The sequence below is a fragment of the Parasteatoda tepidariorum genome, chromosome 1 (genome assembly GCF_982258835.1).
Source record: "Parasteatoda tepidariorum strain Cologne lab strain chromosome 1, Ptep-v5.0, whole genome shotgun sequence".
Classification (NCBI taxonomy): Eukaryota; Metazoa; Arthropoda; class Arachnida; order Araneae; family Theridiidae; genus Parasteatoda; species Parasteatoda tepidariorum.
Genome location: NC_141755.1, coordinates 130861686 through 130889134, shown reverse-complemented (window position 1 = coordinate 130889134; position 27449 = coordinate 130861686). Strand labels below are relative to the sequence as shown.

The following is a 27449-nucleotide window of genomic DNA, read 5'->3' as shown; positions in this document are numbered from 1 at the left end:
TTTTATCAAATAATGCATGGTCGAAAACAAAACGCAAAGATGCTGGCGTATTTGGAAAGTTTTTTCATGCAAACGAGAAACCTCCATTCCTATTGCGAGTTACTGCGCTACGTTATTTGTCGCCAAGCTTTCGGTCGCTGCAGGGAAAGTTCGCCTATCTTTTCTTCGCCGTTGTACCAGCATAGCCGCTGCCGGCCACTGTTTTGAACACTTATTGTAATCACATGCCATTAAATTTGCTTTTATAACTTAACTTCATCGTTCTTTGTGTGTTTTTGCCACAAAAAAGAACATAAACTTTGACGCCCTCTAGCGGTTTTGGGTTTTGTTTTCGACCATGCATTCTTTGATAAAAATTGTTTGTCTGGGTGTGTACTATCACTTCCTAAAATTTTTCCCATCTTTTTAGAATCACCCTGCATATATGAAAATTATACCATTTATATGAAGTTTAATTTACCTATACCTATTTGTATAAAGAATAATAATAACTAGGAGGCTTCGCCCCCTGCTCGCCTGCGCTCACTAACCCCCGGAACTGCTTTCACAGTTCATTTCGGATTGCAGGGTTCGCTTTGCTCGCTCATTGGATACGTTCTTAACGCCTAGTTTTTGTATACTTTTTTGAATACTGAAGTTCCGAAAACTTTTCACTGTAGAAAATTCTAAACCTGTACATTTCAATATTAATTTGAAATTGCAAACAGTTCACATATTTTTCTTAATCACACTATTCTAAATTTCAGTTGTTGAGAAAAGTAACTGTTGTAAGTTTTGTTTTAAAATCCTTCCCACCAGAGGGCTAAAGTTATGTGTTGTAAAACAATATGAAATAGTAGTCTGCCACTGAACGCCGGATGTAAAGCATCGGCTTTGATGAAGATAATTTTGTATTTTTAATTCTCTGAAGGGAGCCACCTTAATAATATGGAATTTGTAAAATAAATGTATATATTTTTGATTGTTGATGAAGCCCATCATTTTGTGTTTTCATCAGTGTTCAGAAGCAGAACAACTATAAGTTTTTTATTTTATCACAAAAAAATAAAATGTAGAAAAAACAAAGGAAAGAGTAAGAAAAGGAGTATAGTCATAGAAAAAGTTAAAATTATAATATAGTATTTGTCAGTTAAAATAAAACTCTTTGTTTAAGTCATTGCTAACAATTCAAATTTTTCCGTGGCAATTCTAAAGTATAAATTAAGGTAGCATTGTTAAGTTGAAACACAATATTTTTAGTTTTGATGTCAACAATACAATTCAATTTTTCACAAAAACGATTGTTTCCATTGTTAAGTTCAATGTCAGCAATTCAAATTTTTCTGAGGTAACTCTTGACCTCTAAATATTATTTTTTTTATGTACACATTTCTAAATGTCAGTATTCAACCACAAAACAACTTAAAGTCCTCAAGTTTAGCATGAAGTTGTAAAATGTAATGAAAGAGGGTCATAGCAATAATGAAAGTACAAGTAAAGTTAGTACTGTAAAATTAAAACAATATTTTTAATCAATGAGCCAAGTTCTTCAAGAAGCGGTTGTAGAAGTAGGTTGCTTATTTAAAACTTTTTATAGAATTTCTTTAAGAACACAATTGTTAATTTGGGCATTTTGCGATACAACACTTTTAGAATTGAAGGATTTGTTACATCAAGCTCTCAGGTATCTTAATTTTGATCCAGTTGCGCTTCTATGTCATTTTGATTTATGTTGCTAAGTTAACTTTCAAAAAATTCAATGGCTGGCAAGAGCATTTTTATTTTTCAAGTTGTTTATTTTTCTTTTCTTTTAGAATTCGTTATTTTTTTAGCGAAGTGTTTTTTAACCTAATAGAATTCTTTACCGACTGTTTTCTCTATGAATGAAGAAAATAAAGTAAATATTTAACTGTTGTGAAAAGAATCTTATTTAGTTGTACAAAGTACTTCAGCCAAAATTTGGGAGCCGCGTAAGAGAATTATGTATATTAGATCAGAAACACATCATTAAAAGGCAGAATGCTTTGGTGTTTTCAAAACAAAGCAAACGTTGCCACCGGCGGTAAAGAAATACAGCCAAAATTTGGGAGCCACGTAAGAGAATTATATATAATAGATAATTCATGAAGATCACCCATCTAATTTCATTGGATAAAATGGAAAAGGTCCTTCATCAGCATATGTTTTAAAACTAGACCAATACAAGAGAGAAATTATAGCGTTATGATTTCTTACAAATATTATTCATAAATTGGTGAAAATTTCAGGTTGGAGAGAAAGATGCATGGCAGAGAGTTCTTCTCAATCCTCAGATTGTTGTTACAATTGGGTATACTATAACCTACGTCACAGGTAGTGCTATTCCTACTAAATTTAACTAGTAAACAGCATTTTCTGCGAACCTGATTTCTAGCAACAAATAAACATTAAGCGAAGTATGTTGTTACAAGTCACTACTCACCAGGTTGCAATTGTATTAGTCTAGTTCCTCTTCAAATAATAATTTTGTTATTTTATCTAAATTTACGAATTTATAGTAAACGTATTTAAAACTCAGTTTATTAATTAAACTAAAAGGTAAATTTTATTCCTAGTAAAATTTTCGAAGTCGAAGTAGTTGTGTTTTTTTCATATTATACCCAATTAAATTGAAAATAGTTAAGATGAGTTATCCAAAATATTTTATTCCAAATTGTGTCGAGTTAACTCGTCATTGCCTTCAAGCGAAAGTTCATCTCATTTAGTATAAATAAAAATTTATTTGGAATATATTACTTTACTTCCATATTCAATTACAAAATAGTAGTCGCTGACATTTCAGTATAAAATTTCTATTTAACAAAGTTGTTACCAGAGGTTTTGTTTTCGGTTCCATTAGGATAAAATTTAGATCTTATCATTTTATTTTCCTCCAATTTTTTTTTTTAACTGCTTTATTTAGTTATTGACTAATGTAAGGTTCGCATGAGTTTAATTTTATCACAGTGCAACATTTATATATATAAAAAAAGGTGGCAATAGGCTAGATACATGAATAGAATGTTTTTTTCTTTTGGAATATTTGTCGCTAAATACAGAGCTATAAGCTAGTACAAAGTGCTCGTCGCACTCGTCGACAATCTGCAATAGTTGTTGCTGTTTCTTATTGTTTATTAAAATGTTTTTTTCTTCTTTTTTTTTTAAATATCTTCTCTGTTCTTAAACTCGTTCCTTTTGAACGTAGAAAGTGAAAGTTCATTTAATATTTTTTTTTTCATTAACGGCTCCCCTGATTATTCCGAGTTAACTGGGGTATGTGTATTGATTGAAAATATATATTATACCGAGTCAATAATACCAGTCATAATTCGTCCAAACGTTTTGTTTCAGCAATTTTTTTTATTCGACCTGAAGCAAAACAAGAAATGATAATAATCTGCCGTGATTGGAAGCTTGCTAATATTTGTTTTGGGAGTTGAGCTATGAGTGGGACGTGTTTTGTACAATTGGGTATAATATGAAAAAAACACAACTACTTCGATTTAGTAGGAACAACATATGACGCAATGCTAAACGAATGGAATTTAGTTGTTGTTTATTTAGTTATTGTTATTAGTAGTTGTTGTTATTTGTTTTAGTTGTTGTTTATTTAGTTGTATTTAGTTTCAATAACTTTTCTTTATAATGCAATAAAATCTGGCGAGCAGCTATTTAAACGATCGAACACTTCGTTTGTTTATTTGTGGCTTGAAGTTAGGCTCGCAGAAAATGCCGTTCATGGGTTAAATTTAGTAGGAACAACACAACCTGTGACGTAGGCTATATTATACCCAATTGTATATACACGATGGGTGGATGAATTTACGTAGAAAAAAAGAGTAACAAAAATGGAAAGAATTGCAAATGATTTTTTTAGATTATGAGCATAAGAAAAAACTAATATTTAACTTTTTTCCTTTTCCCCTTGATAACTCGGGATAATAAACTGATGGTAGATTAAATGTTTCTTAACACACATTAAAAAAAATTAAAACGTCCACTTATAACTTGTGGTTTTGTTTTAGTTCCTTGTATTTATGAATGAAATAGGTTGATTTTTTGAATTTTTTCTTCAAAAAAATTGGTTTGGGAAACGGTTAATGTAAAACTACAAGAAAAAAAACTGTTTTAAGAAAGATTAGCGCAGCTTAAATGAAAGATGACAGAGCCTCGAAAAACACTCTTAAAAAAAAAAAAACAAATTTATTCATTTATCTTTTTTTTTCTTTTCCTACACACAGAGGGGAAAAACAAACTTTTCTGTCCCCATTTACTAAATTGTTACTAACACACAGTTCATTAATAAAAAGACTTGGGGGAGTTATTGAATGAATAAATATAATAAAGAGAAAATAAAAGCTCAATCATACTGACTTATAGACACAGTGAGCTGCCGTGATGACCCATTTTTCGTGGATGAGAGCTCCACCACATGCTATCTTCTGCGACATCAGCGCCCTCTTTATCACGCCGACCTGGAGAAACATAATGGATTATAATTATTACTGCGCTACTCGGCAATAATCACTATCTCTTCTTAATGCACGCATTTCATTTCAATGACATGTACAATGCGCGAATAGAAAAAAATTAAGATATTGCCCGGGTTATTTTTGGTTTTAATGATAAGATCTTAAAGTCTCGAATAAATCGGTTAAAATCAAATTTACATAACTTATTATAACTATATACAAAAGCTTAGGGATAATCATTTTTACAGTATTGATCGAGTCTTCCAGGCAAGAAAGTTTAAAGAAAGAAAGAAAAAAGTGTTTGAAAAAAATGTAGATTGTGTAGCAACTCATAAGGTTTTATATAATTTACGATGTTTCTTTTTTCCATAATTGAAGGAGTTGTTGAATGTTAAGTGGCATTTTAAAAGCATTGAAATATGTTATGTTTAGGAATAACATATTGAAATAAAATGTTGCACATTGGTATGATTCGCAGTTTAAAAAATGGCTTCATTCTGCCAAATATTTAGGTTACATGGTTTACTTTGGATAAAGATGATTTACAAATTGTTTCGATACATTCTGAAACTCATTTTCGCAATAAAATGTCGCATAACATGTTTCTTCAATGACGATAGTCTACATTTATCACCGAATACAGCTTCTATGATTTCTTTTTCTTATACACATCTGATACGATACTCTCGTTTTAAGCAGAGTTCGTAAGGTCCTTAAGATACTGAAATGGTGGTACAAAAACTTAAAAGATAAAATATTCAATTTCTTTAACTCAAAATAGCTGGTCTCAAACATTTTAATTTCAAAGTTAAGGATAACTTCTTAGATATAATATTGATGCTACGGTTCTCTTACTTTTTTAAGGAACCAAAGTTATATTTTTTATTTATTAATTCCCAAGTTCATCCTAGATATAGTTTAGGATATACTTTAGGCATACTTCGATGACGTTTATTTTTACACCCATATTTGCTTAAAAGATACTGCTTTTTAGACCCACTGGAACAAGAAACGGGAAGGACGCGTTTGAGATAGGCTAACTCAGTGGAGTCTGATTTTCTTGAAAAGAATTGGAATTCGGAATTGGTCATGGAGAAATCTTCAGAGGAAAACATTGGCTCACAATGGGCTGTCAGGCCAACTATGATGATTTGGGTAAAATTATTAAAAAATTTGTTTAAAATAAATGATTCAAGCTATATGATTTAATGCATTCATAATCTAATAGTAAACGGGGCTTCCATCGCATAACTTTAATCTTGATATGGCTATCGTTAAATGAATGGATTAAACTTTCACAAATAATATTTAAATTTTTTCTCGTTTCAGCTTTCAAGCAATAATCTGCTTCGTCCAAACAGATTTTAAATCTGGAAATAACGAAATCATTGAGTAGGTTCCTTGGAGCTCGTATCCTCTTATGATATAAAATATAAGAAAAATTGATGTTCTGTAAAAAGAATAACCTTCTTTTCGATGCGTATATATATATATATATATATATATATTTTTCCGATTACGTAACTTAATTAATAGTTAGCACTAAATAATGACTAAAATAAATACTGACCACATATATGAGGTCACCCCCAGAACCATTAAGATTGACACTTTGCAGGCGAAAATTCGACCCTTAGAGCGAAAGTTATTCAGGGCGATACCCTCTATCTTTTGTCAATCTAAGCTTTTGATCATTGAGAGAATAAGCATATTTATATAAGCTATAGTTATATGCAATACAAATACGTATGATCTCATATCGAGTTTCACTGTCTGTACCAAATTTATAAAAAAGAGAAATTACTGAAAAAAAGAGCAACTTTTAGAGCAACTTTTTTAAACACTGGAGAGAATCCTATGAGGAAAAACTACAAAATCAAATTATTTTTAAGGATCTTTAAAAATGACAACTTTTCTGTGGTTTTTGCACGAAAATTGAAATATGAAATATTGAGTGTAACTTTTTAACTTCGAGTCTGAGTTAATTTTGTAGATATTATGTTCATTTTATGAAAATTTTCTCTTGAAATGAGTTGTTCCTTATAATATATTTTTAAAAGTCTGTGATTTATTTCATAATGTAATTTAATACATTTTAATATAATATAGGCGATTGAAATGAGCTTTGAGCAGAGCTGTGGCAACACTTCGCATGCCAGTAGCGATTGGAGAGTCATGGGGGAAAAAGTCTCCATTTTCAAATAGCGTTCGAAAACTATGTGGAACTGAAAATTACATTGAACATAGTTCTAAAAGAAAGCGAATATTTGTGACAGTTAAATGACTTAAAAATCTCAAAATAAAACTTATCGAAATAATAACTTACATGCCAGGGCTGATGACCAAATGTTGTGTTTTCTCCTCCAACTATTTTCGAATCCCTGATGTATGTTTTTCCACAAGCTTCAATTAAAAAATTGGTTTTTTTTTTTAAAAATATCAAAGAGTTATGCACATAGAACATAAATAAAGTCAAGAGTGTGTCGACTCAACAAGATATGGATATATAGAATAAAAAAGATCAAATTTTATAATTAAATAAACTCTCTTTTATAATTATTATATAGGAATTTCACAAATGAATGACCCCAGACTTTAAATGTTTATATTTTCGAAGCAGCTGTTACAATATACTACAAGAGTGATATACAGTCTCTGACCATATTATTGGACGCACTATAAAGATTCTATGTAAAAGTATAATTATACAGGTGATACAGCTGTATTGTTTTCACTCGGATGAAACCATTTGTTGACGCTCCTGTATCAATGGGTGAACATTGTAATGCAATACGTTCAAAATAAATACAAATAGGAAGTCTATGTAAAAAATCTCCTGAATAAAAACCCATTTACATGCATGTTTATATATAAAAGTATTGCATCTATACTCACATAATTATTAAAAAACTACAGTACGTCTCATAATTGGATCTCATTATTATAACTAATGTAACGCTTGGTATAATAATTATTCTATATTTATATAATATATCGTCAAGTTTATATTATATATCGTTTAATTTAACCCATTTGATACACTAACGAAGACAAGTGCTAATCGCGTAAGAACAATGCTGCTGTAGAGTATCACCTGATAATTAAGATTTTTCATAAAATCTCAGAGTGCGTCAAATATTTTGTCCAGGGATAAAAATCATCCGATATTTTACAGCCACTATCTAGCCTATATAGACACGATTTAGGCTATATATTTTTTAGCCAATCTGGTGCATATACGGGGTGGCATATCAATTGATCAGTCAATTGATATCAACCCACTCTTGATTTGGTTCAGCTTGTTTTTAGTCTCACTCGAATCGTGTTTATCAAGGTCTTGTCTTACATTTCTAAAGCAGAATATTACTTAAAACATATTAATGGTGAATGTAAACAAAAAATGAAATGTTCTAAAAGGCTCACTTGCAGACTCGACGACGGCCCTTTTGTTAGGCTCTGCATTCTTTGGCACGCAACATGACCAGACAACACCTCCGCTGCAGAGGTCCATCGATCTTTTACCCTGGAACCAGCAACCTATGCTCAGGCCACACGAATAACTGTTGCCCTGGTAAAAACAGGCACGAGGAGCAGCTGAAAAAAACAACAATAATCAATCCATCAACTCGGATACTGAAGAAACGCTTATACGAAAAAGAATAAAGTAAAGGCCTGTTTACACTGTTCTTGAATCCGAGAATTTCTCTCTCCAAGAAATTGGATGATTCGTCGACCAAGTTCTTGAATCTCACTGATGGGTCGGAAGAAAAACTTTTCCATATTCAACATTATAAAATCATACTTACATGGCTTTAAAATGACTGAATAAATTCAAGTAAAATCATAATAACACAAATAGACCCTAATTTATTTGGACTAAAATACATGAAAACAGACAACAAAAATGCCTGCTTGTTGACGTCACAAAACTTAAGAAGCTGATTGGTTAAGGGCGAAAAAACTTGGATGGAAAGTAGAACATGGTCTACTATCGTCCAAGGACTTGGACCAAGTACTTGGATGATCGTCTACACGATCTAAGATCAAAGAAGAATAAGTTTAAAACAATATTAATCAATCTTTGTCCAAGAACTTGGATCGTCTAAATATGCCTTTTGAGACAACGTGACAAAAGCGCAAATAATGTCAACAATGAACAAATATGCTATAATTTCGGTTCTGTAAGGATAAAACCTTCCATGGGTTCTTCGATCGAAACTATAGTATATTTGTTTATGTTGGCATTATTCTTTTTTTTAAAAATTGTTTTACTTCATTCATAAACGGCACAAAATTCACCCTTTGCTTTTAAATTCAACTTAAATAATTTGACGAAATGTTTATTTACATTTGTAATTAAAATTTTAAAATTTTTTTTTACGTGCAAAGTTTAAAATGCTTATGAAATATAAAAAAAAAAAAAAAAACAACATGCAACTGCTAAATTACAATGGTGAGCCCTGAAAAATAATTCTTTTTAACCCAAACGCATACTAACTAGAGCAACTGAGAAGCTGACGTCACTTCACTTACCCGTCCACTGGTAATCCATCCATGATGAATCATTGAATATATGTTTCTACAGAACCAATAGAAATATGTTTCTATTGGGACGGAAATACGTATCCTCCCATAGCAATCGTGCCAACAGCTGGTTGCCAACCACAACTAAAAAATTACGACTATTGATTGATTGATTCAACTCATGGATGTAGTTCAACCTCTTTATGCATAGAAAAATGCCTCGAGTCTCATCTTTACAGTCCGTAAAAGCAGGTCAGTTAAAGTAAGCATTTCTTGTGATAAAAAAAGCATGTAAATAAACTATTTCGGCAAGCAACCAGCACGCCCAAGATTAAACATTGTCCCACCAAAAAGTAAACACTCTCAATAACTTTTGATCTAATGATCGGATCTTTATAATTCTAGGATTCAATCTTAGTGGTTCCATGGTTCTAGGATTCAATCTAATGGCCTTAGCTTAAATATGCTTACTAATTTGAACAGGCAACATTTTAAGTTACTAAAATTTTGAAGTAGCAGATTACGAAATTAGAACGAAACTGATCGAGAAATCAAATCTAAAATAAACTTCTTTTTTAAAATATGAAAAGTTAGAAACTTTATGATCGATGAAGATTAAGTTTTGTGTTTTGGTATTTAGAATTACTTTTTTTTTCAATGATGTAAAAATATTAATGCCTTGCAATTTAAAATGTTTACGGCCATTATTAAACAAAATAATGAAAAAATATGTATTAAATAATTATTAAAAACTAAAAGCACGGAATTATCTTCAGGTGAAAGAATTTTATAATTGTGTGCAACATTTCTTAAAAAGCTTTTGAAACACTACGAACTACGCAAAAAAATATAATTAACGTTAAAGGTTCTAAATTTTCAACCACACTCCTGCTCCAATTATTGGAACCCCATTTTTCAAATTACGGCTGGCTACCCCTCTCCCATATTTAGAAAAAAGTTTTTTTTTCCAGAAAAAATACGTTTTTGTGCCTGTCATTAAAAGTACATCAAATTAATTATCATATTTAAGTTGTATAAATGTTGTTGGGAGGTCAGAATAGATACTTACCGAGTAATTGTTGAGCGAAATTGAGTAAATTTAAAGCTATGTTGGTGTCAAAAGGAAATGTGGGGGCCCTCTGATCCGAGGGCCCCTCAGTCCAAACTGGAGCTACGCGACGACTGCTATATGTTAGACTTTGGACCACTGGCAAAAAGAAAAACAGGAGCCACCTGTGGAAGAAAAAATAAAAAGATGAACTTGTTGTGTATTAAAAGAATCCAGTAATTAAAGTCCCATTTCACAAATACGTTCTTTTCTTTTGATAAACAATATCCTTCCAAGTAATCGATAAAAGTGGAGATAATTTGTCTCATTATGATGCCTATGAATACTGCAAAAACTATCTACCATCGATTAATTACCAATTTTTCTGAAGAAAAAAAAATGCAATTTTTTTTCTCCATTTCATTTATAAATACAAGGAACTAAAACAAAACATAACATACAAGTTAGTCTTTATGCAAAGACTAATTATATTAATCTTTATGATAACTGATTAATATTAGTCTTTATGTTCACATATTCATCATCTGAAAAATCATTTTCGTTACTTTCGCTCGCCATTTTTGTTACTCTTTTTTTCTATGTCAATTCGTCCACCCATCGTCCGTACAATTGTACAAAACAGCTCAACTCCCAAACAAATATTATTTTTTGTTTCGCTTCAGGCCGAATAAAAAAAAATTGATAAAACAAAATGTATGGACGCATTCTGCTATGCCCGAGTGAACACGGGATAATCAGGGAAGCTGTAAAAATGGTCTTGAAACTTTCGTGTTTTAACTCTAAACGCAACGTGTTCAGACAAGCACATAATTCCATTTTACGGGGGCTTTATCTTTAAACAGCCATGGTAGGAATGCCACATCATTTTGACCACACACACTTTTCGTTAATCTCTACGAACTTCCACATCACTATCAACAAGAGGAATTTCAGTCTCGTGGTTGATAAATAGGTTCCCAGGATCGAACTCACAATCCGTTGCTCTCTCGAGAAACGCCGCTTACCAACTACAGTTTTCAAATATTATAAAAAGTGCAATTCTAAAACACTACTTTTTTCTTCTTTCCTTCATTTCATGAGCTTTATTCAATTAGTTCAAACACCCCCCAAATCCTTAGTAAAATACTTTTTTATTCCTCCACTCGTGTTCTAATACATTTTTTTTAAACTTGTAGTGGGTGATGTTAATACAGTTTCATGAAATATTAATTCATTCATTAAATAGGGATTGTGGGGGTTTAATTATCGACTATGTCATCCATTAAAAGGTACCTCAAAATAGATGAAGGTTGACTTAGTCGAAAATTAAATCCCTTCATTGGTGACCCGGGCGTGATAGATTTCGATGAACGGATACCACTAGTTGATTTATGCTGTTTTATTTATTTATAGCAATTCGCTCATTTTTTTCTTCATTTTTTGTTTATAGCATTTCGCTTATTTTCTTTTCTACATTGTTTATTACCGGGAGACTTCACCTGACCTTCTTTCTTCGAGCAATATATTTTTAAGCAGATCAACTGTTTTAATGTAGATCATAAAATCGATGTTAGCAATAGGGATTTAATTATCGACTATGTCAACCGTCATCTATCAAAAGGTACCTCAAGATGTCTTATATACTAGTGATTTGGTATTTAACATTTGTAGTGGTAGTTACGCCACAGCGAAAAACAAAATGGAATTTTCTGATGGGTTCGTCATTGTTTCAAATTTTACAGTAAGCGATTCAGTTTCTCTCAGATTTTAAAAATAACATCAGTGATAATGTCTAACTTATAGCTCCATTTGAACCAAAAAAAAATTTTTGCGCACATTTAAATATTTAATTATTTGGTTTTATATTAGGAATTGGTTTTATATGACTTGTTTAATTTCATATTTAAACTTTTAATATTTCCTAATTGTTGTTGTTGTTATTGTTAATTCACGTCGCACTAGAGCTGCACAATGAGCTATTGGCGACGGTCTGGGAAACATCCCGGAGGATGATCCGAAGACATGCCATCACAATTTTGATCCTCTGCGGAGGGGATGGCACCCCCGCTTTGGTAGCCCGACGACCTGCGCGCGAAGTCGAGCACTTTACGGTAGCACAGTTTAACGAGGACCAATACCGCACACCCTCGGTCCCTATGCAGACTGATCCAAGTGGTCACCCACCCGCACACTGACCGTAGCCAGTGATGCTTGACTTCGGTGATCTGCTGGGAACCGTGTCTTAACGATCAGTCCACTCTTTCCTAATAAATTCACCATTTGAACACTCTTCCTTAATGGCCAGTTTTAATTTAGCTTTCTTCCATTCCTTTGTCACTACAGAAAATTGTGATGAAATGCCTGAGGACTTTGAAAAGTGATTACGCATTGCAAGAATCATCAGCTGAAGTAGAAGAAATAATTATTTAATGATGTAACACCATTAATTATTAACTTCTCTCATAAAAAGAGTAATCAAAGCTCTTTATGATGACCGTTTTAAATCACTTTTTTGAAGCATCCTTTCATCTATTGGCAATTCATTCGTTTTTTAATGGCAATCAACCATGGCTATTGTACCATAGACCGCCTTTTCTAATTTCTTTTTTAACCGCCTCCCTCATTATCCCGAGTATATATTGCTAATATTTATGATCCCGCATAACAGAATTCGTCCATACGCTTTGTTTTAACACGTTTTTATTTAACCGGAAGCGAAACAAAAAATAATAATAATCGGCTGTGATTGGAGGTTTGCCCATATTTGTTTGGGAGTTTTCCTATGTGTGCCACTGCAGGCGTGTTTTGTACAATTGTTTTCACATGGTGGATGAATTTACATTGAAAAAAAAAAGAGTAAAAAGAAATGGCTTTCGCGAGTGAAAGTGAAAGAAATGTAGATGATTTTTCAGATGATGAAGATGTGAATAGATAAAAAGACTTATATTTTACTTTTTCCATTTGCCCGAGATCATTTGGGATAGTAAACTGATGGTACATTAAATATTTTTTAAACACCAAAAAATCAAACTTTTAACTTAGAACTTGTGTATTATGTTTTGTTTTAGTTCCTGGTATTTATGAATAAAATGAAAAAATATGTTATTTTTTTCATTTTTAAAAAAAAAATTGCTAAGGGAAGCAGTTAAAAAAACATAATTTTTTTTAAAAAGTCGGTATATTAAGCAAAAGAGTCAGTTTTACAATTTTACACCCTTTCATAATTTACACCTATTTTCGTGTCAGGAGGAAAAAAATTAAGATTTTTTTCATGAAATGAGTGATCAGCTTTCAACGCTTCAATGTTTCGTTTTTTTTTTGTTTAAAAAAGTTGAAAAATCCGTGTTCAATGATTAGTTTTAATAAGATAAACATTTTTAATCATTCGTTCCGTTTTCCATTCTCACATCCTTGTTTAAGAACGGTGATCAGTAAAAGTGCTCAGTTTTTCGTTCTTAAAACCCACATTTTTTAAGTAATTGGAAATTTTTTATCTAATCTAATCTAGAAAATCTTAATCTAAACATGCCGAAGTATGGAAAATTCCTTTACCGTAATATGAAATGATTTTACAGCTTTAATGTATTCGAAACTAACACTTTTACAAAAATAATTACAGCTTTGTAAAAAAAAAAAAATATTTACTTATTCCAGTCAAGTTTCTCATTCATTTTTTTTGTTTCGTTCTATTGACTTTATGAATGAAATTTGTTGGTCTGAATGAATGAAAATTAAAAGAATATATATATATTTATATTTTTTTGCTGAAGACTGTTTTTTGTTTTATCCTTTGTTAGTGCATAATATTTTATTTTATTTTATAACCATCGTTAAACAGCCGACCCAATTTTACGGGTTTACGACTACTGAAATTCAACTCCGTAACCTTGTCATTTTGAACCCAATCCAGAAGACAAGTGAACTCCTGGATCAAGTAGTGGGAGACTTCGTGGAGGACTTTTTGATGGAGCTAACCCGCATTTGCGTTACATGGAGAGGAAGACCACGAGAACCTCCCACGGTTAGCCTGAGGGCAAAGGGACTTTTTACCCATGCTCCATCTACCACTGACGATATTTAACGTCAGCACTGTGGTCGGTGCAAGCCCGATGCTGAATTCGTATCGACTAGGATTGGAACCCGGTTCGTCTCATTGGAAGGCGAACGCTCTATCCCCTGAGCCATCGCTGTTCAGTGTTTAGTATTTGTTAGCTTCATTAAAATCCATACAAAAACTAGATGAAATTTTAGCTATAACTTTTCTGTGAATGATTTGTAAACGGTTTTAAATTTTAAATCGGTTAAATTAAATAATCTCGTTCAGATAAATATAATTTCAAAGTCCACGCCCCCCCTCGTCCTAGATTTTTTTTTCTTTTTTAAAAAACAATATAAATTTTTGTGGTGACATTAAACTAACCTAAACACGAACCTAAACGCGCGCAGACCGCGTAAAAAGAATAAAGCTGTATAGAGTAACACCCGATCATTAAGATTATACACAGAATCTAATAGCGCGTCTCATCATTCGGCCAGGGACTGTATATATACATAATTACAAATTCGTATTTGTATTTATTATCTACTTCTCAATACTTTAACAGTATTTATCGCATCGTTGCTTTCCACCTATTTAAAATTTTTAATTTTTATTTTTACATTTATTATACTGTTACACGCGTTACTGATGCTTATTTCGAATGTATTGCACGGTGCATGCGTAATAAAGTGATTCGAAAAGAGAGAAAAACAGAACAGTGTTTTTTTGGAATGTCATAAAAACTATTTATAATGGATGACTCCTGTTGTGCCAGAGTATTTGACATTGATCTTGAATTCAGAGATGAAGGAATACCACGACCTTGAAACACCGATTCCGAGCGAATCGGATCAAAACTTTCATATTTGTGAACGATACACCGAAAAAACTGGTTAACGCCATAAGTAGGCCGGAATAGTCTCGGCTTACCTATGTCGATGCTTCTTTTTTTTTTCTCTCAGAAAAAAAAATGCTCCAATTAATGTTTTGCGACATGGTCAGCAGTGAACGTAATATAGACGCGTGCCTTAAAGGATAAAAATAAATTTCGTTAACTTCCGGTGCGCTTATTTTGTTTTGTTTAGCTAAGTTCCGTAACTTGATGCTTGAGTTCCGTAACTTGATGAAGTAGTCATAACTCTGGGAACACTGACAAGTTTCTTAAAATATGTCCCTGAGTTTAAAAAACAAAATTTTGACTTCATTTACCAATTCCTTTTCCAATTTAAAAATAAATAAATAAATAAATAAACGTAATTTTATTTTATTTTATTAACAAATACAAGGAGCTAAAACAAAACATATTATACAAGTTTCAAGTTAAAATTAAAAATTTTTTATGTCTAAAAAACATTTAATTTATCATCAAATTACTATCCCGTGCTATTTCGAGCCAATGAAAAACGTTAAATATGAGTCTTTGCATGACAGTCAGCCTGTGTAGGAGGCAGGGAACTGTCCTTGCATCAGAAAGGTTCTAGGTTCGAATCCCGGGCAAGGCATGGATGTTCTTTCCTTCTCTATCCTAACTGTGGGAGCGACGTTGGCCCACCTAATATTGTGCCCCTGAATGAGAGGCTCACAAAATGTCAAAATGCCCTGAATGTAAATGTCTGAACTGACGGATGTTAACACAGGTGGGCACTGGAAAGGAAAAAGTTCTTAAAACAAGGGACAACACACTTTCCAAACGGCAGTGAATATTTTCACTCTTTAAATTCAGCAACCGTCGTATCGCACAAAACACATTTCCACAATCCAACTGCTATACGGGATAATCAGGGTAGAGATAAACAAAATGTTATCTTTTAAAACAGGATGAATCCTGATTGTTGGGTGATTCAATGCCTCAAAATAGTATTTAAAAATTATTAAAGAATGAAAAAAATGAGAGTATTATAACTAAAATGAAACTTTCCGAATTCTAATAAAATTGTGTCTGTCGGGGTAAAATTATTTTTAGTGAAATCTGTCGAATTATTTCGTTTAAATAGAATCAAAGAAGGATTAGAAGATTTTTCTTGCAAATTATATTTAATAATTAATTGAATATTTGAAAACATTAATATTGTAACTGCGAATTTGTAAATATCATTTATAAGAATTGAATGACACTCTTTCAGTGTGACATCACGCTTTTAATATTATATAAATAATTCATACAGTCTTTCTATGGTGAACCTTCAAGAGATCGGTTCACTATATCCATACAGCAACTCATTTTTCTGAACCCTTTTATTATACAGTAACAAAACTTTTATTTTTTATAACTCTTCGCATTGAGGGATGGGAAAACTGAGATAGAATAAGCAAACAAGAAAGCTATATTCCACTCAATAGATGGTATTAGAAAAATCGGTATATATGTATTTTATATTGATATTTTCAAAATGACCGACTAAAAAAATGTTTAAAAAATCAATCGAAGACTGAAAAAATTTCATAATACATTTCCTCTCTTCTTTTGTCCACAAAAAATAATATTATAGGTGTGTAGAGAACATTTCTTCCCCGGGAGTTCACTCTAAACCATGTTCATAATTTATATGTCACAAAATTGATTTTTATACTGTCACCAAATTTCTTTTCTCACAATAAAGGAGCCTTTTAAAAGTGCATCATCTATAAACAAATTGTTCCATATTGTTTTACAATTAATTTAAGAAGGAAACATTTTAATTCATACTTTAATCATGCGTTTTCAATGAATATCGTACAGAAATAGGTCGATTTAACCTAGTTGTTTCTTGAATTATGCTACCTTCCATTTAGCCTTTCTTCATTTCTAAACATTCTCTTTGGTGTTTATACATTTTAGGAGATAATGCTAAAATAAAGAACTTAAAGCTGCTTAAATTTGTAATTGCTTATATTAAAAGAACGCCTCAACATGCATATGAATGGAATGAAATCAAAAGTTTCGCATGATGTTTTGTAGAGCTTCATTTTAAAAAGTACACATAAACTAAAATACCCGATGGTTGACATTTTAGTATTTTGAAATTTATAACTCATGTTTTAAGGACATTCATGAAATTTGGAACGACATTCATCAGTTGAAAATTATGAGATCTTGCATTATAGAGATAATACTTTCTTCACTATAATATTTAATTATTTAGAACAAATTTTTATTAGTCTTAAATATTAATATGATATAAAAATTATGCCCAAATTAGTAAACAGTCGTATTTCTTTCAACAACTTCAAAGGATTGGTTTCTATGCTTGATGTGTATAAAGTTTTTTTTCGACACAATATTGTAAACTATATATTGTGAGTACAATGAATGAAAAAATTATTTTTCATTATATAAAAAAAAATATCAAAGTCATATTTGTAAAGAAATTATTGTAAATATTTTTAAGGAACAATTTTTTCTCCAGAACCAAATAATATTTTGAATACTATTATTAAATTTCGCCAAAATTATTGTTTTGAAGCTTTTTACTCGATTTTCAAAGGACGTAAAATTTTCGATAACGTAGTGAAAAGTCCACAATAGCAGAAAATTATTAAATTTTAATTCTTGTAAAATTAAACATAAAGTAGTGTTATTTTAACCGTTAATTGTAATTACTAAGGTCCCAGGTCCTCGTTGCCTACAGTATATATATATATATATATATATATATATATATATATATATATATATATATATATATATATATAGAGAGAGAGAGAGAGAGAGAGAGAGATTCCATTTCATTATGACTTCAAAATTAAAAAACAAATTTAAAAATAAATAAATAAAAAGGAATAAAGAAGGATTGGATTCTCAAACTGATGCGAGATGTGCTCTCACTGACAATCCCTTTTTTAATAATAATAATAAGATTTAATATAATTTACGTCAAATTTATTCCAATTAAAATTATTTTTATAGTTTAACATAATTTCAGCAGACGAATGTTCTATTTTTCGAACTATTCCTATAGGAAGGAATATTTTAGTTTTAATTTCAGATTCTTCTTTTGTTTAAAGCAGTGTTCTGTATAATTTACAATGAATTTTTTTAATTAATTAACACATTTTTTAACATATACTAATTAACCATAAAGGCAGATTGTAGGCAACATGCTGTGGATAGGAGCAGAAACTACTTAAAACTGTCTCACACTAACGACCAGCTGTAGTTCTTTGGAAGAAGAATTACTCAGTGAACTTTTCAATGAAATTAATTATTCAGTTAGAATACTGATTCATTTTTTATTTGTTTTTAAATGAAGTTCAGTGTGTTACATACATTTCTATTATTAGTTTTAAATGGATTTTGTTTTAAAATGGCGTTGAACAGCCCATCCATTTTTGAGTGTCAAAATCTATTGCCCAATAATATTGAAGACCTTGGACCCAACACTGAGACCAACGAGCCTTCGTGGAGGACTTTTTGGATGGAACTAACCAACATTTGCGTTACATGGAGAGGAAAACCGCGAGACTCTCTCATAGTTAGCCCCACGGTAAGAGGATTCTAACCCACGTTTCGTCTATCACTGAGGATTGAGAATATTTTTACTTCAGCCGTTGTGAAGCAGAAGTTATATCAAGTAGCCATCGCTGAGATTCGAACCTGGGTTTCCTCATAGAAAGACGATCGCTCTGTTTTTGTCATGACTTTATAATTTTTTTGAACACCATATTTTCAGGGTTGTTATAAGACATTGAAGGAGGAAATTATAAACGTTTTTAAGACGGAAATAGTTATTTGAAAATGTTATGTTTGAATGTTTATTACAAAATGGAGAAAAGTTTTTTTTAAAAAATATTTGTGATTTTTGTCTGATTTAAAACACCTTTTTTTGACACAAAAATATAATTGTTGCACATTTTCAGTGAACAGATGAGAGTTAATAAAAATCACCGCAATACTCATAAAAAAGTTAGTTTAAAAAAAAAAAAAGACCAAATTTTTCTGTAATTTTATGAGTGTTATTCCTTTATATTTAAGACTGAGTAGATACACTGAATGCATGATTTATCCCGGAATTGAGTTATTGAGAGAATTTTAATCCTCTTGAAAACTATTATAACATCTCATCTTTTTCATCATCAGTGACACTTCCGTCAGATCTGACATTAGGGATTAAAAGGAAAATGGGGGCCCACTTGATTTTCAAGGGATGTACACACGCAATGGAATTATAAGTTAATTTAAAAACTCTCGAAGAATTTAGGTAACGAGTATGTTGGCCATTATGTTATGTGGATCAATGGTATTTTTAGAATTCGATTGAATTTATCGAATTTCATATTATTTAACGAGTTTCTTCTATAATCGTCGTTGAACAGCCGTCCCAATTTTTGGGTTAACGTCTACTTGTGTTCAACTCTTGTCATTTTGAATAAAATCCAGAAGACAAAGGAACTCAAGGATCAAGTATTGGGAGAAATTTACCTTCGTGGAGGACTTTGGGATGGAACTAACCCACATTTGCGTTACATGGAGAGGGAGACCACGAGAACATCCCCTGACGGCAAGGGGACTCATGATCCGTCTACCACTGAGGATATTTCACGTCAGCACTGGGGTGGGTGCAAGCCGGATGCGGAATTCGTAAAGACCAGTCATCGCAGGGATCGAACCCGGGTCACCTCATTGGAAGACTCCATCCCAGATATTTATTAGCAGAATCTTCCAGAAATTACAAATACCATCCAACAAATAGTTTACGTAAAATTTTTTTTCTATGGCGTGTCTAAATCTCTTTTTTTAAAAAAAATTTGCCGCATATATATGTAATTGCTTACCGGAATATTTGAAAGACTTTCACTTTTTAGCTGATTGCACACGCAAAGGCACAAATGAAAGGAGGAAAGCGAAGAAAAATGTAAAAGAAAAACACTTTTAAAAGAAAAATATATAGATATAATAAAGATAGTATTTTTGTACAAAATTTCACTTTAAAATAAGAAGAAGTGAGAGAGTGCGAAATATATTATGAAACAAATAAGCAACGTTTTAAATACTCTTTCAAAGTATTCTTTGGGATGTCGTGGAATGTCTGCTCTTAAATTCCAAATGAAATGATTAATATTGTATTTTAAATGGGATTCAATTTTAATGTAAACAATCACACTGAGCGAAACTCATTTTGTAAATATAATTGCATAAATTTTTTTTCTCCATACAGATTTTAGGATGCGTTTAACGAACATGCTGGAGGTATTTTGTCTTTGACTGCTATGATGTTTAAATGTTTTTTCTTATTCTATACACCTCTATTTTATCTGTAGTGTGTGTTTTGTCTTTAAAGAAATTAAATAAAATAAAAAAGAATAATATTAAAATGTAAATAATTTTTCTAAAATTTTAGGAAGTTAAAAAAAATGAAGGAATACACAAAAATGTGATGATATTTAACAGCTTCCCTGATTATCCCGAGTTAATTCGGGCACAACAGAATGCGTTTCGTGTTATCACGTTTTTATTCGGCCTCAAGCAAAATCTGCTGCCATCGTCACTATTTGTTTGGGAGTGTTGCAATTTGTGGGACAATTGCATTAAACGATAATGGACGAATTTAGATAGAAGAAAAAAAAAAGGGTTAACAAAATGGCATTCGCGAGCGAAAGTAATGCGGATGCTTTTTCAGATGCTGAAAATGTGAACATAAAGACTCAGATTTAACTTTTTTTCCATTTGTCCGAGATAATGCGGGATAGTAAACTGATGGTAAGTTAAATATTTCTTAAATAAAAAAAAAATTATTAAAATGTCAACTTAGAACTTGTGTATTATGTTTTGTTTTAGTTCCTTGAATTTATGAATGAAATAAAAAAAAACACGTTAATTTTTTGTCTTTTTTTTTCTTCAAAAAAATTGTTAAGTGAAGCTGTTGAAGTAGTGTTGGAAAGCGAATAACAAACCAAATTAGCAAGCTATTGTTTTGTTAGTAATCCTCTCTAATTTGTCCAATAAATCAATTGACTCCTTCTTGTGAGTCATTTTTGATTCTATTTTAAACAGAAAGTAAGTACAATTTTTAAATTTCGTCTGAACTATATTTTTTTTCATAACTTCATTTCATTTTTTAGAATAGTTTATTGCATTTATGATGAGGTATATATAAGTTAGCATAAAATTAAAACTTTTATAGAAATGAAATATTACTTTACATATTCGTAAAAGCAATTTAAGTCGAATATTATTCAATTGTTGTGTACAATATTATTGTGAGCATTTAATATATTTTATGGGCATGACAAAAAAATGAATCATTTTAAAAATATAATAAATTTGTGAAATAATATAACGGATTCGATGTTTTTTGAGGTGAGCCTGGTTCATACCAGCGATGGCTGATCGACACGAATTCCGCACCCAGCTCGCATCGACCACAGCGCTGACGTGAAATATCCTCAGTGGTAGACGGATCATGGGTTAGAGTCTCCTTGCCATCGGGCTAACCGTGGGAGGTTTTCGCTGATTTCCTCTCCATGTGACGCAAATGCGGGTCAGTTCCATGAAAAAAGTCTTCCACGAATTCAAAATATCTCCCAATACTTGATAAAGTAGTTCCCTTGTCTTCTGTATTGGGGTCAAAACGACAAGGCTACGGAGTTGAACATTGGTAGCTGTAAACCCTAAAAATTAGGGTTCTCGCTGAACAGCCGATCCAATTTTAGTGAAATAAAATAAAATACATCGAGATAGAGTCGTGCTGAGCGTTTGCCCAATGAGCTGAATTGGGTTCGAATCCCAACGATGTCTGGTCGATGCGAATTCCGCATCCGGCTTGCAGCGCCCCCAGTGCTGACGTAAAATATCCTCAGCGGTAAACAGATCATGGATTAGAGTCCCCTTGTCGTCAGGCTAATCATGGGAGGCTCTTGACATCTTCCTCTCTATGTAACGCAAATGCGGGTGCACCTGAATTACTATTGAAAATAATCCAGTTTGAACTGCAGGTTAGAATTTGTGATTCTTAATAAAATCAAAAATATCGCTCAAATGATGAAAGTCTCTTTTATTCACAACTCAAGAAGTATTTATGGGATCTCTTAAAAATAAACTTAATGCATAACAAAATTAAAAGTGAAGAAAAGAATTCTAAGAAAATTATCAAACAGCAATGACGACGCATGTGCACTGTTTACTGTTAATCTTGATTATGGTAGTTGAAAAATGTGAGGACGCCATTCAATCCAAACTATGACCCATTTTGGCTGATGGGTGAAAAACAAAACAAAGTATATTTATTTCTTTTAAACAATTTTCTTATAAACTGCTATTTTTTCGTGTAACTGAATTTTCACAAAAAAAAAACGATTTATTATGAGGCAAATGATAAAAATACATATTTCAAAAAAAATATATTTTAAAAAAATATATTTTCGTAAAACATACATTTACTTTATTTTCTCTCCATTTAATAAAAACTCTTCGGAAATATTTTGATTCCATGTGAAGTTCGGGTTGAAGAATTTTTCTAAATGGATAGTATAATTTTGTGTGTTTGAAAAAAAAACAGTGATTATTTTCGAGGCGTTCATTCAAACATTGTTTCAAATCCTATTCAAAATGATGAATCCCGAAATAATTTAGTTGTTTGATTCATTTGCTTCGAATCGCGGAATCAGTACTAAAGTGTCCAAAAAATGATCTTTGGTTGTTGAAAGATAAGTTATTCAGGCTGACATAAAAATCATAGCCATGAATCTTAAGAAAACGATTTTCAATGCTCTAGCGTTCAGCATTAGAAAAAGTTGTAAGATACCATCCCTAATAAATCAGTACAATTTTGATGGTGATATAGGCACTAACTGGACTAACTAAAGCTTTCTCATCTTCAGGCTCTCGGGGCGAGTTTGTTTATTTTATGAATAGATACAAGGAACTAAAACAAAATATAACATGAACGTTTTATGTTGAAATTTATTATAATTTTTTTTGTGTAAAAAAAACCCATTTAATTTACCATTAGTTTACTATCCCGAGTTAGCGTAGGCAAATGAAGAAGTTAAAAAAATAAAAAGCATCTCAGGCAAATGAAAAAAGTAAAAGTTGAAAAAAATTAAATTCAGTCAAACCCCGCTATAGTGAACACGGTTTATAGTGAACTCCCGGATGTAGTGAATGAAATGTTCGGTCCCGTGCCTTGCTATACACGTATAATGTTATTTTTTGTGGATATAGTGAACCAAAAAAGTGAGGAAGTTGGATGTAATGAACTTTTTTCTGTCTTGGACGGATTTGTTCTTCATTTTTTTGGGTAATTATTTTGAAATTTCTACTTCAAAATAAATACATATACCGATTTTTAAGACCATCTATAGAGGGGAATGTAGCGATAAGCATTTTTTCTTGTTTGCTTCTTTTATCTCACTTTCCCATCCCTAAACAAACCAAGCAGATGTTTCCAATCCAGACAGATGATGTACCTGTAAGGTGTCAGTGGGATCAATATGTATTTTCTGTCAGAGGGAATGAGCATTTATTCAATATTGTTCAAAGGGTTGGACACTAATATGTGTTGATAAGGCCCTCATTTCAACTCCTTTTTCAGTTCAGTTTAAAAAAGCCTGCAAACAAGTTTCTAAAATTTAACTATGGCGAGCAGTAAACGTAAAACGCTCTTCATTAATGATAAAATGGGCATAATCAGAAAATTGAAAATGGATGCAATCAAGCTGATATTTGCAGAGCATTTGCATGGTACAGAGCATAAGCATTTGCATGGATATGTCGTAACTTTAATTGAATAATCCACTAAATATATTCAATCTAAACTTCATATTTTTATAGATTATTTATGAAATAATGAATATAATTGCTGATTCCTATGCATACACTGGATCAAACATATGAATGCGGCAGTTTTAAAATATTAGCTAATTATACGAATTGAAAACAATAGAAAAAAAAAACTTGGATTGAAGCTTCGTGTATAGAAAAATGCTCAAGTCTCTTAAAAAAATAAAATTTTATTTTCTTTGAGGGAAAAATATATGTTTTAAGAAATTAAGGCGCGTTTAAATAAATAAGGCTGTTTAGGTAAAATAGAGAAGAAAAAGATAACATTTAGTGCAATGAGTGAAAGAAATATCAGAGAATATATCAGAGAAATATATAAATTAATGTTGAACTCTCACTGGAGCGTTGAAAATAATTCAATAAATTTGATGACACAAAAATGCACTGAAATCTGTAAATCATTTGAAAATTTTAATCAGTTTTTAAATGACACGAAAAAATGAGGTCTTTTTATATAGAGTTTATATTTTGAAGGTCAAGAATCCATATGGGTAAAAAAAAATTGCGTTTATTTAGAGAAAACACGTTTTTGTGTCTACTTTCGTAACTTAATTAATAATTAACAACAAATAATTAGCCTATTTGAGGTCACCCCAGAAACCATTAAGATTGACTCTTTGTACGTGAAAATCGCATCATTAGAACGAAAGTTATTCAGGATGATATCTTCTTTCTTATCGCACTGTACATAATTAAGCATTATACTTCACGAAATCAAATAATTGTTTGCCGTCAAATTCTAAATAATGTATAATGGCAAGTTATTTAAAATAAAAAAAAAAACAACTCTAGTGACATTATGTTTCTGTTGAATGAACATATGTTCTGTTCTAGTGACATTATGTTCTGTTCTGTGGGTTTAGGACTATTCATGTTCTACTCCTTGTAATTTTGAATCCAATTCAGGAGACAAGGAAACTCCCGGATCAGTACCCCCAGAGGGATGACTTGTAATGGGGACATGGAGGACTTTGAGACTCGACGGATTTAATGTGCACCAGTCACCATTAACTACACGGGGATTCTTCCGCCGGCGAGGATCAAATCCACGACCTCTTTGACATGGGTCGAGTGCCCTACGAAACAAGCTATCCCGGCCACTTGCACTCCAATTTTTTTATTTATTTTATAACCGTCGTTGAACAGCAGACCCAATGTTATGGGTTTACGACTTCTTTTGTTCAAATCCGTAGCCTTGTAATTTTGATCCCAAGGGAACTCCTGGATCAAGTATTGGGAGAAATTTGCCTTCGTGGAGGAACTAACCCGCATTTGCGTTGCATGGAGAGGAAGACCACGAATACCTCCCGCGAGTGATTAGCCTGACGGCAAGGAGACTCTAACCCATGATCCGTATAGAGGATATTTCACGTCAGCACTGAGGTCGATGCGAGCCAGGTGAGGAATTCGTATCGACTGGGATTCGAACCCGGTTCGCCTCATTGGAAGGCGAACGCTCTATCCCCTGTACCATCGCTGCTCTAGATTAGTATATTATCGAGAAAAAAAATATCTACTTGGTCACCTTAAGAACGAGAATTCTAAATAATTTTGTTCTGTTAATTGTGCAAATTCTCTAATGAATCTTAACGACGCCTCTTTAGACGTCTTCGTTGGGGGGAAGGGGGAACGCCCACTTTGGGAATCTAAGACGAACTGTTGAAATAAATGGTTTTAGTTCAACAGATACAAACCTAATTAAAAAATTTCACGAGGGATAAATAATAAACTAAGAAAACTAAGTTTGAAATAAACTAAGAAAAATATAGTTTGTTGGGCTGTTTAAAGATTAGAATATTTTTAATGGAGGAAATTATTTGAATTAAACTGCTAGATTTTCATTTAATTGCGATGTTGTTAAATTGAATGGCTATTTGAATTCTTGAATAAATTATTGAACCGAACTGTTGGAATGTTATACAAGGAACAATATATAATTTGCTGGAGTATTTGTAACTAAAGGAATTATTTGAATTCATGTGTCGAGAAGTGTTTTTAGTTTTGTTGAACTGTTGCTTTAATACAGTTGTTGAATTTAATTGTTAAATCGTTTGTTTTGAAAACTATTGAATGAATGATTTAATTGAACTGTTTTTAACTCTTCCCTTACCCATTTTTTTGAAGAACAAAAAAATGCCAAAAATCAACATAATTTTTTATTTCATTAATAAATGCAAAGAACATTATACTCAAGTTTTAAGTTGAAATTTTAATTGTTTTCTATGGATAAGAAACAGTTAATATACCAACAATTTACTATCCCACATCATCTACGGGCAAATGAAAAACATTTTACTCTCTCTCTCTATGTAAGTTCAGTAACCATACAATCACACAAAAAACCCATAATTCAACAACAAAACTCTCAAACAAGATTGGAAATAACAGCAGATAATTATTATTTTTTGTTTCGCTTCCGTCCGAGAAAAAAACGTGATAAAACAAAACGTACTGACGAATTCTGCTAAGCCCGAGTATTCTCGGGATAATAAATATTTGCAACGCTTACATACCCGAGTTAACTCGGGATAATTAGAGAAGTGGTTTATTTAAAATAAACAAATGTAATTTTAAAAAAAAAATTTAAGCAAATTTTAAAATACGTAAATAACACTATAATTTTCTGGTCAGTTGAAATGTTTGTTAAAAGTGGAAATCTTTTGAATGAAAATTTTTAGGTGATTTTTTTAGAATAATTGTTGAACTGAATTGTTAAATTGAATTATTGAAATTTTCATTGAATTATTGAAATTTTCGAGTCAATAAATCTTGTTGAAATAATTTTAATTTTAAAAGATACTAAAATATATTTGATACTCACATGCTCCCTCAAAGGATATCCAATTAAATAAACACCCATAAATCTCTACATTTTCTCCATTTTCCCCGATAATCCATGAGACAGCTGAATGTTTGAAGAGCTTTCTTTTTAACTAAAACCTTCTTTTACATTTGCCGAATTACCTATCTTGAAAAAACGCGGCCATCATCTGAGCAATGGAACGTTTTCTTGATGATAGGCCTTTCCAAAGTAGGTTAAGCGAAAAGAAGAAAATAAAAAGTAGAGTTTCATCTTTATGACGTCATTTGAAGCAAGTATACCTTTCATGAAGATCCAACAATTTGATGTTAATCGGCACGCACCCTAAATAATCGTTTGGTGTTCGAATGTTTCATTCGATCGCCAACAGCATCTCGAGAGGAATGATTTGTTTTCCGATTCGCTGTACATTTTGGGAATGTTTTTAATGGAAGGTTGTTCAGGTGGGGCGAAGAAAGGAACAAATCACTCGAGGTGAGATGCAGACATTCTTAAGAACATTCGATGTTCCCATTAATAGAACAGTTGGAAATAGATGTCTAATGCCAACGAAGAATTCTCGCTATTTTAATAGGTTCAATTATGGAAAGGGTAAAATTAGGTTTCTCTGCCATGGACTTAGCCAATCGAAGCCATATAAAAATGTATATTCTAAATTTCTAGCTAGAAAACAATGCAGCAATTTTTACTAGAGAACTGGATACAATTGAAAATAGAACACTTTCAAGTATCGCTTGATCGGAACTGTGTTAGGTATACTTCCAAATTCATAAATAAGGGACACAATTATT

The 27449-nt window shown here is 31.8% G+C and overlaps 1 protein-coding gene across 1 annotated transcript in view; it reads right to left on the bottom strand.

Moving 5' to 3' along the window:
* The window catches only part of LOC107442442 (trypsin-1), a 35464-nt gene extending 8422 nt beyond the window's left edge, over positions 1-27042 (bottom strand). Inside the window, exons 1-5 of the mRNA XM_043051035.3 lie at positions 26659-27042; positions 10063-10226; positions 7893-8063; positions 6796-6872; positions 4372-4472 (exon numbers count right to left, since the gene is read on the bottom strand). Coding sequence (XP_042906969.1) covers positions 4372-4472; positions 6796-6872; positions 7893-8063; positions 10063-10226; positions 26659-26660 — 515 coding nt within the window. The 5' untranslated portion in view covers positions 26661-27042. The remainder of the gene's footprint in view (positions 1-4371; positions 4473-6795; positions 6873-7892; positions 8064-10062; positions 10227-26658) is intronic.
* Between the last annotated feature and the right edge of the window lie 407 nt (positions 27043-27449).